Source organism: Branchiostoma belcheri, unplaced genomic scaffold, assembly GCF_001625305.1.
Source record: "Branchiostoma belcheri isolate BF01 breed outbred unplaced genomic scaffold, Haploidv18h27 scaffold82, whole genome shotgun sequence".
Lineage (NCBI taxonomy): Eukaryota > Metazoa > Chordata > Leptocardii > Amphioxiformes > Branchiostomatidae > Branchiostoma > Branchiostoma belcheri.
Window position 1 is genome coordinate 87477 of NW_017804487.1, and position 13604 is coordinate 101080.

At 40.8% G+C, this 13604-nt stretch overlaps 2 protein-coding genes across 2 annotated transcripts in view; one reads left to right on the forward strand and one right to left on the reverse strand.

Annotated features, from left to right (window-relative positions):
- LOC109486730 overlaps positions 1-1824 on the forward strand; it is a 2359-nt gene extending 535 nt beyond the window's left edge. The window contains exons 2-3 of the mRNA XM_019790618.1: positions 198-560; positions 1418-1824. Coding sequence (XP_019646177.1) covers positions 198-560; positions 1418-1603 — 549 coding nt within the window. The 3' untranslated portion in view covers positions 1604-1824. The remainder of the gene's footprint in view (positions 1-197; positions 561-1417) is intronic.
- Positions 1825-7035: 5211 nt separating this feature from the next.
- Positions 7036-13604, reverse strand: part of LOC109486689 (macrophage mannose receptor 1-like) — a 9116-nt gene continuing 2547 nt past the window's right edge. The window contains exons 2-7 of the mRNA XM_019790581.1: positions 10914-10974; positions 10385-10768; positions 9802-10212; positions 9161-9448; positions 8515-8882; positions 7036-8005 (exon numbers count right to left, since the gene is read on the reverse strand). Of these exons, the coding sequence (XP_019646140.1) occupies positions 7988-8005; positions 8515-8882; positions 9161-9448; positions 9802-10212; positions 10385-10768; positions 10914-10974 (1530 nt within the window). The 3' untranslated portion in view covers positions 7036-7987. The remainder of the gene's footprint in view (positions 8006-8514; positions 8883-9160; positions 9449-9801; positions 10213-10384; positions 10769-10913; positions 10975-13604) is intronic.

Here is a 13604-nt window from a genome sequence, read left to right on the forward strand (position 1 = left end):
TTTTTTTTTTTTTTTTTTTCTGCATCCTCGCATTACATGTAGGGTCTCCAGAGGATGTCATCCATAGAAATTTCTTGCTGTGGCCTAAAAGCAAATAAATGCAATGTACTGTCATATTGTAACAATACATGTACATCATTATTTTCAATTCACAAGACAACAAAACAATATTAAAAGCTGAATATCATGCTTTTCAGAATATGCAGAAAGACGACGCTAAGAGCTCAAGGCTGAGGCTGGTTGCAGCAGACACAGATATGGGCAAAGCAGAATTACAAGCAGAGTCAAATCCAGACAGCAACAAGCATGTTAAAGATGCAAGAACAAGTAGAGATACAGGAACAGTGGAAAGCTATTCCATCAAGAATTCTCCAGTTACAACAATCGAACCTTGTGGACATCACAGAACTGTAACAGAAGTAACAGACGACACTTTAACCAGTCTGATTAAAGAAGACATTCCCGTTGGTGATCCGTTAGCAGAGAAGTGGACGTTACAAGCTGGGATTGACCAGTGGGAGGAAAAGTTACGACGGTTGAGCCTGGTAAAATGCCACAAGGTACTTTAAAAGTATTGTTTTTGCTCAGTTTCTTCCTCTTCTTCTCCAAACAGTGCACATGACCTCTGACCTGGCCAATGGCCTTATTTGTTGACGTCTGTCACTATGGTAACTGGTGTTGGGGTACATAATGTTACAATTTCACTAGAGTAGGAGGGATTTAGACTCTTGTCACCATACACATGTAATGATGTATGTGAATGTGTTTGAGTAAGAATTAACAGAGCAGACCATATCCGAAGGTAAACATTATGCATTTTCTTTGCAAATGTTACCTTCCTAGTTTACTTCATGTTTACCACAAAACAAGGTTCATGAGAACTACTCAAATGTTTTGGGTTACTGTACAGACAGTGAGGACAGATGTTTGTTGACCTTAGACGAAAAGTTTAAGGTTATACCCATAAGGGAAACAATCACGTGGTAGCTTATTCCATAATGATATTGTTAGATAGGAAACAAGCTTTCAAAGTGAAACTTCCTCCTAAGAGGTGTTGTATGGAGGAAGAAAGGGTGATTTGCTTCAGTGGAAGTGGCAAGACGTGTCCTCGCTGAGAATGCTAAATACAAAATGTATCAGTATGGTTTGCTAACCGTCATTGGGATAGTGTTGTTTCAACATACTATGTAGATTAGTGACTAGAATATTGACTTTGAAAAATCTGGTTTCCAAGCCCTTCAAACTGCACTGTATGTACTATCTGTTTCTTTATAGCTAGAAAACCGCCCTTCAGCAAAACACACCATGTATTGTGTTAAACTTAGAGAGAAAAGGAGATACCAAAACAACTAGTATTGCTCAAAATAATTCAACAGAATTATCAGAGTCAACAAAGCTAATTTTCATCTCTCCTCAGGGGAACCTGTCCAAACTGCAGCAGCTGACAGCCAGGTGGCAACAGGTGAGCCAACAGGTGCTGCTGCAGCTGCAGGAGAGAGCACCTGCAGACGAAAGGCCCAGCCTTGGACAGCTGATGGACCACATGGGGATAAATGAAGACATGTTAGAGCTGGACAGGGAACAGGACTGCTTCAACTGCTGAGAAATGGCACATTTTCAGGGCTCGAAACTAACAGTGTCCCAATGGCCTGTGACCACTAAAATTTAGGCTGGGACAACTAAAAGCACACTTTGGGACATTTTTGGGACATCAGAATGTCAGCCCTTCTTTTGTTTGGCTCCAGAAAAAGCTCCCCAAAACTTCCTGTTTACTCCGCAATTATATATAGTGTGCATGAAAGTCAGCAAAATAAGCAAAATAAAGCCGACTTCAAGTTAACTTCCTGAAAAACAGGTTGGGACATTTCATCCTCACTTCAGGACAATTGAATTTTTGGGGGGGACAATGCTGGGACAAAATAGGAAATAAATTTAATTTCGAGGCCTGATTTTATCATCAGGAGGGGGTGTTTCCATGAAAGGCCACACCAATTTCATTTGTTGATAATCATGTTTTCACAGTAGTTTAAAGCCGTGATAGGAAATTGACATAAAGGGCACAACTGGTAGGGATTTGAACCTAGAACTTTCGAGTTCTAAGTCAACAACCCAAACCAGAAGACCAATGCAGTGGTTTGATTAAAAGTTCAAAATTCATTGTTTAGATATTGACCCAGCCTTTTGTGTTGACGTCATGGCTCCTATCCTTGCATTTGAGGCTATAATAGGATGCCTAGACCTGTTTTTATTTTTGTTTTTTCGCCCTGTCACACAGTGGCACTTTTAACTGACATTCCATTTCTGTTGTTGGTTTGCCCACTCTCTCCCTCCCTCCATCTCTCTCTCATTCTCACTCACTCTCAGTTCTATGGATGTGAGCCTTAGCAGCCTTGAGTCTTGCTGTCCACAAAAGTTACTGTCCACCTCTCAAAGACAAAATAAAGTTAACTTTCATTGGAGCATTAAAGGGTACAGCATCATTGAGTGCAATCGGTTTGAGCAGTCCTTTTTAGCTAAGGCCATGTTGATTTGATTATATGGATGACATCCGCGCGCGCATGAATTTTGGGCTGTTTCCAAGAAAAAAAAAGTTTTCAACCATACTGTAAATAGTACAAAACAGTTGCAAAATGAGCAAAAATATACCATAAGTTACAAAAAAAATTAATAAAAACTATACCAATGTCGTAGAATGCCAAAATCAAACGAAAAAAGACGAAATTGTAAAGAAATGAACTTGAAGACTAGATTATTCGCCAAACCATATTCTGTGCCATTTGCTCAACCCTCATGACCACGTAGATTTCATAATGAAAATAACTTTTTTTTTGCAAAACTTTTTTTTTATTCGCACGCGCGCATCAGTTTTGGGGCTCCCGGAGGATGTCATCCATATAATCAAATCAACATGGCCTAACTGCACATCAGAGAAAACACAGCAGTGATAAAAGAAGAAAAGGAGTTGTGCCTATATTTGAGAGAAGACTTGGAGTTCAAAAATAAATTCATTCTCAGGTTAATGTTGACTGGCCAAAAGCTAGGTTGCTAAGTTTCATGTTGTGTTGCGGACAACAGTGACAAGTTTATTTTTAGAAGCCAGCTATAAGCCAGACTACCTCCTGTTAAGGTATTTCACGGAGGATTGTTGCCTACATATGACTGTTCTTCAGGGGACAAGGTGTGGCCTTTTCCAGTTGGAAGTTTTGTAAGTATGATACTTCTAAACCGCTTCTAGTCAGACTACATTTTCCTAATGGTCAGCATGCTATGATTTTTTTAGTCCTATACGTGAAACTTTTGATGTTTTCCCTCAGATTTTTTTCCATCCACTGGTGTTTGTGGATTGACGTCTTTCTTTAAACAAGTCCAAAGTACATGGTGAAACAGCCTCTGGGGGAGGGGGGTTAGGTCAGTGTAATTACACAGAAATGATCCTTTCAAATTGTTGGAGACCTGACTAAGGCCACACCAATTTAATTTCTTGGTTAATGGATTCGCCCGCTTCATTTTTTTCTGATTTGCAAATAAAAATAAAAATTCAGAATCAACTGCAAAATGCTCATATTTTGCCCTGAATAGTTGAAAACATTTAACTGTACAGTTATTCCATCTTTCAATGCAATGGTATCATTAAAAGTTCAAAATTCACTCACTCACTGTCCGGTTTATCGTCTGTTGTTTCGTCAGCCTGGTGTGTTGAATTCATGGCTCCTATCGTACTATTTTGGGCCATAATAGGATGCCTAGGCCTGTTTTTATTTTTTTTTCGCCCGCCCGCTCCATTATTTTTCTAGAGAAATCCGTTAACCAAGAAATTAAATTGCTATGGCCTAAGGGGCTTTTTAGAACCTTTTACCCTCAGGATTGTTCCATATCATCACATGTGCAAAGTTTACTTAAATAGTACAGCCTAAATATTAAAAGTTCACAATCCCATAATCTAGAGTATTTCCTTTATAATCTGTCGGTAGGAGCCAAGAAGACTTCTGAGGACGAGTAGATTTTTAGTGAAAGCTGCGGCTTTATTAGTAATCCTGGATGTTACACAGAGATGGTGTCAATGGGCTTACATTAATCAGCTAACCTGTCATGTCATATATCTACATTCCAACAAGAAACACTCAATTTTACTTCATGTTGTTCGTTAACGTTCATTTGCTATCAGTTTATGCTACTATCTTGGTCGTACCTGGTGTTGTAGATAATATAGATATATTCATAAACAGTGATAACTTTTCCCGGGAAATATTAGTAAGCCTAAATGGCAATTACATTTACACTGTATTTGTTGATCTCATGAATTGGTACATTACATCGTTTTTTTTTTGGTGAAATTTTTGTTTCTATTCAGGATGGAAAGGTTGGATTCTTCCATACTCTCTCATCTGCCAAATAAACATACGGGTACGTTTATTTTTTTAGGCCCAAACATCCACCCAGTACGTTCTTATTTTGCACAGTACGTTTATTAATTTTTTGAAAACCAGTAATTTTTTTCAACTTCGTGTGAAAAAAATTGACAAATCATCGACGTGAAGACGTTTATAAACGCATATTGTAGCGAGAAACTTGTCATTTTCGGGCCGGTTTTTGCAATCACCGCGTGCATAAATTCGTCTGAATGTTCTATTGTCATGGGTGGTGCTTATCAAAATACAAAATATTAAATGCTCTTTTTTTTGTCTTTTTAAATTCCTAATTGCAAATAACAGTTAAAGATTTGTGCATATATCAGTAAGGGTGCATTTTAGTACAAGAGACACAGGTTACCCGTCAATTTTGGTAATTTTCCAGGGGGTACGTTTATTCTGGGGGTATGTTTATTTGATTTTGAAGATTTGTCCGGGGGGTACGTTTATTCCGGGGGGTATGTTTATTCGGCAGATGAGAGTAATAGGATATTTGAATGTAATTCATGATAATGTCGATAGGCATTTTGGAAGAACTAAAGTTTCCCTTGTACAAATGTGGCATATCCATGGGAAATTTAGTTTCAAAAGTGATCAGTTGTTATAGTATCTTGTCTTTTTGTTTGCCTTCAATGCTTTTCATGATTCAACTTCTCAACACAGCTGTATGGATCTTTCATGCTTTCACTGTTCTTCAAGAATCTTGAATATAGAGTTAAACCTTAAATGTCCCTTTCCTAATGCAGCTTGGCTACCATAGTTGGTTACACGTACTTTTATACCATAAGGCCACACCAATCTAATTTGTTGCTTCTCGGATCGCCCTGTCCATTTTTTTCTGATTTGCAAAAAAGAAAAACATTTTCGGTGCTAAATTACTTGAAAAAAGGCTTAATGAACGAAATATTTTGGCCCCCACAGTTGAAGACAGTCCGTTTCTCCCTAGTTCGTAAAGTTTTGCAATGTAACAATGCAATTTTGTTTCATTAAAAGTTCAAAATCTATTGTTTTATTTATAAACCAGCCTGGTATGTTGACTTCATGATTTATATCATAACATTTCCGGCTATCATGGTGTGCCTTGGCCTGTTTTTTTAATTCTTATTTCGCCCTGTCGCTCCATATTTTTTCTGAAAATCCGAGAAACAACAAATTAAATTGGTGTGGCCTAAGAAAAGTAAAAACTATGCCTTATAATGAGGGTCTGCATGGGGGCATTAACAGTGAATTTTGGAGGGTTGAAAATACTTAATGGTCTTCAAGAGGCCTCAAGCAACACTCAATGGTTGATCTAATTGTTCTTGTGAAAAGGCTTTGGAAATACCTGATTTCTTTTGCATTCATATGGGGTGTCTGACAAAACTATTCTGCAGATACTGTAAGTACAATTTTTGGGCGATCTGGCGATCAACTACGCCATACAATTTTTCAATAACGCTTGACGACGAATTCAGGATAACATTAACGCTACAAGGAATTAAAGTGACCAATTATGCTTCATGGATAATTTTGCATCAACGCTGAACTGTGAATTAAAGCTGCTGAACTAAAGGGTACATAAAAATAGCTAATGCTACACTCCACGGAAAAAAAGCATGAAAACCCTCAGACTATAGTCTGCCCACTATGCAGGGCTCTGCAAAAATTCTAACCAAATCTCGGTTACATGAAGTGCATTTTAGATGACATGCAAGCTACTTTATGCTATCAAGCACGTCGGCAGAACGTACTGCGCCTGCGCAGAACCCTGGATTTTCGCGCTTTTCCTTGGATTTTTGGTCAACGTTGCATCAGAATATTGCCTGTTGCAGACGATAACTTTTCCGACATAATGTCGGAATGCTACTTATATGAGACGTTCTGCCGAAGTGCTACATGAATGTACAATACATTACGGGTTTTGCGCAGGTGCAGTACGTTCTGCCGACGTGCTAATTGCTATCACATGTTGATGATGATCCCATGTTAATCACATCATAATGACTATGTCATGTAAGCTCTTTGTAATGTATTTCTACATAAGAACTACAATCAGGTTAAATGTAGCTGAATTATATTTTCTACTTGTAAGGATGCTGAAATTCTATAGATAATTAATAAGGAAAAGGACACTGATTCAGTTTTTGGCATCCACCACAAGGACTTTGTGTTACAGAGTTTAAGTCACAGTAAGTGCTTGAACTTAAAGTACTGAAAAACTACAAGTAACATTTGCTTCTACAACAGGCTCAAGGAAATTAGTAATTATGATGTTACCTAATATTAAGTTAGCACTGAATACAACTAGTAAGTATTCGGCTTCTACAAAAACACTAACAGTTGTTACATTTGTCCATATACTGAAAATAAAGTACTAGATATAATGGGCTTTCATAAGAAGTGCAAGGTATATGTTTTTGTATATATGAGCAGAAACACTACAAACATTATAACTATACTCTCATAATACCACCATGTGTATGGCAATTTCTCATATGATGAATTCAACAAAGGAACAAGCCATTGATTTTTCCCAGTTACTGTCCAATATGATAATGGAAATCCTTTTGACACTTCTGCTGTGTGTTTTTTTTAATGTTTACCGAAGGAAAACATATTGTTTTTGCTCCATTTCTTTCTCTTCTTCTCCAAACAGTAACCTATGGCCTGACCGATGGCATGATTTGTTGATGTCTGTCACCATGGTGACTGGTGTTGGGTTACATAATGTTGCAATTTCATGGTCTGCTCTGCTCCTGTCACCATATACTAGTAGTAGTACGTGTCTGTGAGTGTGTTTGAGTATTAACAGAGCAGACCATGTCCGAAGGTAAACATTATATGCATTTGCTTGCAAATGTTACTTCTCTAGTTTACTGATTAACTCTCGTCCTGCTAATTACAGAAGTTTGCAATTTGAGACACTTTCAAAATGTTCTAAGAATGAGTGTGATCTGCACATAAAGGCCCAAGAGGAGACTTGTCTTGCAGAGGTTATTTTTCTTTTCTTGACTGGTAGAGAGTGCCTGAAATACAAATCTGTAAAAGGATACAAAACATCACCAAGGAACGGATGTGCACTGTTAAGAATTTCTATTTCATTTGTGGCCAGTGGTGACATGTTCTTCTACATGGCTCTCAGCCTGTCTTGACATTTAGGGACCACAATTCTTGTCTTCATCAACTTCCAATGCATGGTTACTGAGGCCTTTTTCTTTAACACCTTAGATATTTGAGGTGTACAATGTATTAGCTCAGAAATTACTAATGCTGCAAGAGATCTCTAACTTCAAATTCATTTTTTTTTAATTTGGTGGCACAGTTATGGTTAGTGGCAGTATTATGAGAGTAGATGTTATAGATTGTGCTAGGGTAGATATTTGGTTGTAGCTCAAAATTACTAGTATCTATGAAAAAAATTAAATCTTAAAACTCAAGCAGATGTTGGGAGGAAGATTGTAACGTCTCCTGGCTTTCCCGGGCCAGTCAGGAAAAGTTATGACTGTTCCTCCCAATATCTGCTTGGAGATGACATCATCACAGCTGCTGCTGCACAGTTCACGTCTGTTGAGCTGGAACAGCAGAAGGTCATGTCGGTGTCACTCTTCCAGGCCGTACTGCAAGGGACAAGAAAACAGAGGGTCTAAATTTGTTGTCAACACCTTCTCAACATTGTGACAGATCTTCCTACATTTACAATTGATGGATTTGTGTGTATGTGTCTGATTCAGTGTGTGTGCATGTGAGTCATTGTGACTGTATGTGTGTCTTTGTGACTGTATGTCTGTGTGACTGTGTGTGTTTGTGTATTGTGCTGTGTGTGACTGTGCATGTGAGTCATTGTGACTGTATGTTTGTCTTTGTGACTTTATTTTTATATGACAGCATGTGTGTCTTACTGTGCACATGAACAATATATCTGTGTGACTCTGGCTGTGTGTGTGTGTGTGTACATTTCATTGTTACACCTAATTGTTACATATTACTTGTTTTTCAATAATGCCCTTGGTTTTCTGATGCTTCCTCCTTGTGGAATTTAAACATAAATGTATACTAAAGAGAGGAGCTCTGCTTCTGTGAACTTCACAGTATAACAGATTCCTTAAGTTCCTATGATTAATCTTACCTCCAAGTTGTCTTGTTCATTGCGGACTTCATTCTCCAGCATCTCCAGAGCCTTCTCCAACATGTCCTCCTCTCGGACTTCGTTTGCCTCTCCTACCTCTGGCTCCTGTGGGTCAGGCTCTTCTGGCTCTGGCTCCTGTGGGTCAGGCTCTTCTGGCTCTGGCTCCTGTGGGTCAGGCTCTCCGGATCCTATCTCAGACTCCTGTTGTTCGGGCTCGGGCTCCTGTGCTTCGGGCTCCTGTGGTTCAGCCTCTCCTATCTCAGGCTCCTGTTGTTCGGGCTCGGGCTCCTGTGCTTCGGGCTCCTGTGGTTCAGCCTCTCCTATCTCAGGCTCTTGTGGATCAGGCATCTCCCTCTTTCCAGAACATGCTAGAACATTACATTTATAGAATATCAGTTCAAAGAGTTCAAAGTGTGTACAAACTACAGCTAGGTTGTGCCAGGATAGATACAAACATTACATTGTAACTGCGTATATGATGGTCTATATTTGACACAGATGCTTGTTTGTGTGTGTGTGTGTGTGTGTGTGTGTTTCTGTTTCTGGCTACTGACCGACTACTACTAGAAAGCAGTGTGGGTAAATACATGACGTCTGCTATCTCAGAATTGGCCTTCTTTGCTTTCTGTCATACAGATGCACTTACCGATGCAAGTAAATCTCACTTCCAGGTACTTGACGGTGCCACGACAAGGATCCCCGAACACGCTGTTGGAGGCCCTCACAGAGCAGCTGGACCTTCCCTGGCATTTGCCCCTGACCCAGACCAGGCTGTTGGGGCTTCGGCAGTTGGTGGTGTAGATTTGGCTGCTGGGGCAAACCGCTCGGGAGGTCCGGCCGTACAGGGCAGACACGATGTTGATCTGTCGTCCAGCAGGACAACTGGTGGTCAGTGTTTGGTGTTCACAGACTCGACGTAGCACCGAGGGTCTTCCTACAAATAATAAAAGTTTGTAACATGAAATGCTAATTGTCATCAAAAATCAAAAGCCCAGAATGTCTTAGCCTGGGTTCCAAACCCATAGCACACTGGACACAAAATATCTCAGTGAGTTTTTGTGTCCAGTGTGCTATGGGTTTGGAACCCAGGCTAAGAATGTCCAGCATTAAAGAAAACTGGAAGCTCTGCTACAGTACAGAAGGACAGTTGATAGGGGGCTCAAAGGACATCCATCTTCCCCAAGATCTACCCACATACCAAATATCACATTCCACAACACTTCCAACGATCCTTCAAGATGGCAAACTGGACAAAAGTATTGCATGCATCTGATGATCAATACTTACGTGGCGAGACTTGACAGATGAACTTCCTGTTACGGAAGGTACATGGTCCATCGTTCCATGTGTTCTTTTTGGCGGCGTGGCTTCCGGGAAAGTACTCGGCACAGTCCTCGTTCCCTAAGTTGTTGGGTTCTCCTGGAGCCCATGGCCTAAAGCCTCCCAGAGGAATGTTATTGGCCCACTTCCAGCCTCCCTCCTGGTGGTGATCAGTCAGTCCGAAACGGAACCAACCGGTTTTGTCGACGGCATTCTTCAGGTAGATGAGGAACTTGTTGATGATGGGGCCGCGGGGCATGGCAAGGGTTCCGCCGTCTGCAGAACACTTGGCGACAGCACCGCTGTATGTTGTCTTCTCGTTGAAGGCCTTGTAGCACTGGCGACTGGGTTGATGGTAAATGTAACCACCTGGACAACCTATTTCAGAACAAACAGGGAAATCAGTTGAACTGCACTAACTTGTTCTTAATACCATCTGTTTAAGGCTTAGGCCATTTTGGTATAAAAAGGGATAAGAAGTTTTTACGATATCTTTGAATCTTATGACTGTGAAGGCTGAAAAGGACCAATTAACCTAAATATAGCACACCTGCGGGGATTTTCTGGCAGATGAATTTTCTGTCAGTCCTAGAACACGGCGCATCGTTCCATGCTGTAGGGAAGTACTCGGCGCAGTCCTCGTTGCCAGCGTTGTTGGGTTCTCCTGGGCCCCAGGCCCTGAAGCCTAGGGGTGTCCCGTCTATCCATTCCCAGCCTCCCTCCCGGTGCTGATCCACCAAGCCGAACCAGAACCAGCCAGCCCTGTGCACAGCGTTTTTCAGGAAGAGGAGGAAGCCATTGGTACCAGCATCCTTCGGCATAGCGAGGGTCCCTCCATCAGCCACACATGTCAAAGACGCATCGTGAAAGTTCTTTCGCGTGTTGAAGGCCTTGTAGCAGACACCGTTACGCATCCGGTATCCCCCAGAGCAGCCTGAGGGGAAAATAAAGATCATTGTGGTTAATGGCTTTCTCAGATTTTCAAAAGGACATCGCTTGCAAATAATAAGTAGTGGCCATAAGGATGTCAGTTTTGGTGGGCATTAGAAAAGGGTAAAATACAGCAGGTTGTAACTCACCAGCTTGTCGTGTTTGGGGAAGCCAGGAATCGCCACCGAATTCTTCGGTCCCAACACCGTTCTTGTGGACATGAGGAGAAAAGTATAAGAACAGGTAATCTACATCGGATTACATGAAGCAGCACCCCTGAGGATCGAGACCTTATTATGCACGAACAATCCAATGATGCCACTGAACCAGACCCCACTGTCTATGCACAATGTCAGTGTCATTGTGTATTAACTTTGTGTCTTCCTGTATCTCTATATTTTTGTGTGTATGTATCTGTGTGTGTATGTGTGTGTGTACAATGTGTGATTGCATTTGTGTGTGTAGGTGTGTATATGTGCACGTGTCTGTGTATATATGTATGTATACATATATATGTATATTATATATATACATCTGTGTGTGTGTGTGTAAGTTGTGTGTGTGTGTAAGTTGTGTGTGTGTGTAAGTTGTGTGTGTGTGTAAGTTGTGTGTGTGTGTAAGTTGTGTGTATGTGCACATGCGTGTGTGTGTGCATATGTGTACAATGTGTGATTGCATTTGTGTGTGTAGGTAAGTGTATGTGCACGTGTCTGTATATATATAATTATATGTGTGTGTGTGTGTGTGTGTAAGTTGTGTGCATGTGCACATGCATGTGTGTGTGTGAGAGAGAGAGAGAAATTGGGCTAATTGAATCCTACAGTATACCGTGGTGAAGGTGGTAAGGGTCACGAAGGGTGGAGGCCATTTTGGGAGAGCTCTCATGTCTGAGATGAAATCCATCAACATCCTCAGATAGAAAGGCTCCCAAAGGCCAAAACCTGTACCAAGCGAATAGATAGGGTTTAAAGTAATTTTCTTTGCTAATTTTGTGTTGTTTATCGATTAGCTAGATGTTATTTTGCAATCTGCCATTGCACCAAGTATAAGCCCCCCTCCCACCCCGGGCAAGTACGAGGACAGAGGCTCTACTGCTGGACACTCTTTCTATTTTACTTTACCAACGTTTTCCTTGGTTAATGGTGACCTCAAGACCTACACCCCCCTGCCGGGATTACGGTGAAACCATGTGTTTGCAGCGTGGTGGATGGTGAACTGCAGCGGATGTTTACAGTGTAAATCAACGGTGCAAGTCATCGGATGCTGGGCGGAAGAACCTCCACAGGTCAACGGCCAGGATCAACCAGTTCCTACAGCGAACTACTGCATCTCATCTATAGGTTTGGCGTCCATTGATGAGTAATTTTAGCTACCGAAAGACAACCATGACCCTAACCCAAAACTCTCAAGCAAACCGTATTGCTCAGGGCGTAAGCTCAGGAAATATGTCATCTAAGAAATCTCAACTTCTGAAATGCAAGAAAAACGTGACGATCTCAACTTTTAATGTCCGTACCCTAAAACCTATCCATCAACTACCTGAACTCATTGCTTCTGCTGAGGAATATAACGTAGACATTGTATGTGTCCAAGAACATCGCTTCCTGCATACAGAGGCAGAACTTAAGTATCACGAGGTAGGAAATGGCTGGACATTTATATCAGCATCAGCATGGCAAAACACAGCAAATACCCCCATAGGAGGCGTAGGGATGTTATTGAGCCCACGTGCAATAAATGCTTTAACTTGTGTAGAAAAAATACAGGCACGAATGATGATTGCAACATTTGATGGAAATCCAAAGACCACAGTGATTTCATGCTACAGCCCAACCAATGTACATGAAGAGGCTGATGTCATCACTTTCTATGATGAACTGTCATCACTTGTTCGGGAAGTACCAAAGCACAATGTTCTAGTCATAGGAGGTGACATGAATGCACATATAGGGAGGGAAGAAAACTGTAAGTACGGCTTTCACGAAAACACAAACAGGAATGGAGAACATTTCATGGACTTTATTTCTGAAAATAGACTTGTATGCCTAAACACAAAATTCCAAAAACGAAAAGGAAAGTTATGGACATTTACGTATCCAAACGGCTTTAGAGCACAACTGGACTACATCCTAATAAACAAGAAATGGATCAACAGTGTGGTAAATTGTGAATCATACAACACTTTTGAAAACGTATCTTCTGATCATAGAATTGTATCAGCCAAGATTCGTCTGAGCCTACGCAAAAACAAAAAGACAATGAAAGCCCCACGATATGACTGGTCCTCTCTGGCGGAGCCTGATGTAAGGCACAAATACACAGTAACTGTAAGAAATAAATTTGATGCCTTACAAAATGAAACATCTGATGCAAGTCCAAGTGAAGTGTATGACAATTTCATCACTGCGCATAAAGAAGCATCCAAAAAGCACATACCTGTAAAACCAAAGAGGAGCCAATATGTTCCCTGGGAATCAAGTAGTGTATTGGAAAAGCGTGAAGCTCTTAAGATAGCATCTGAACGAAGAAGAACCAGACCTACGCGGACAAATACCCGAAACTTTTTGAAGGCACAAAAAGATCTAGCAAGCACATACCAGATAGAGCAACAGAAATATATCCAGGAACAAATTGAGAACATAGAAAAGTGCATGGAAAGCAAAAGATCAGCTGCAGCCTGGGAAACAGTAAATGAAGTTAGTGGCAGAAAAAACACAACAAAGTCAAAGCTGAAAGCCTCAAGTCAAAGCGAGAGGTTACACATGTGGAAAGAACACTTTCAAAGTCTTTTGGGAAAACAACCAACCACCACTGATGAGCCAGTTCAACCAATCATATAC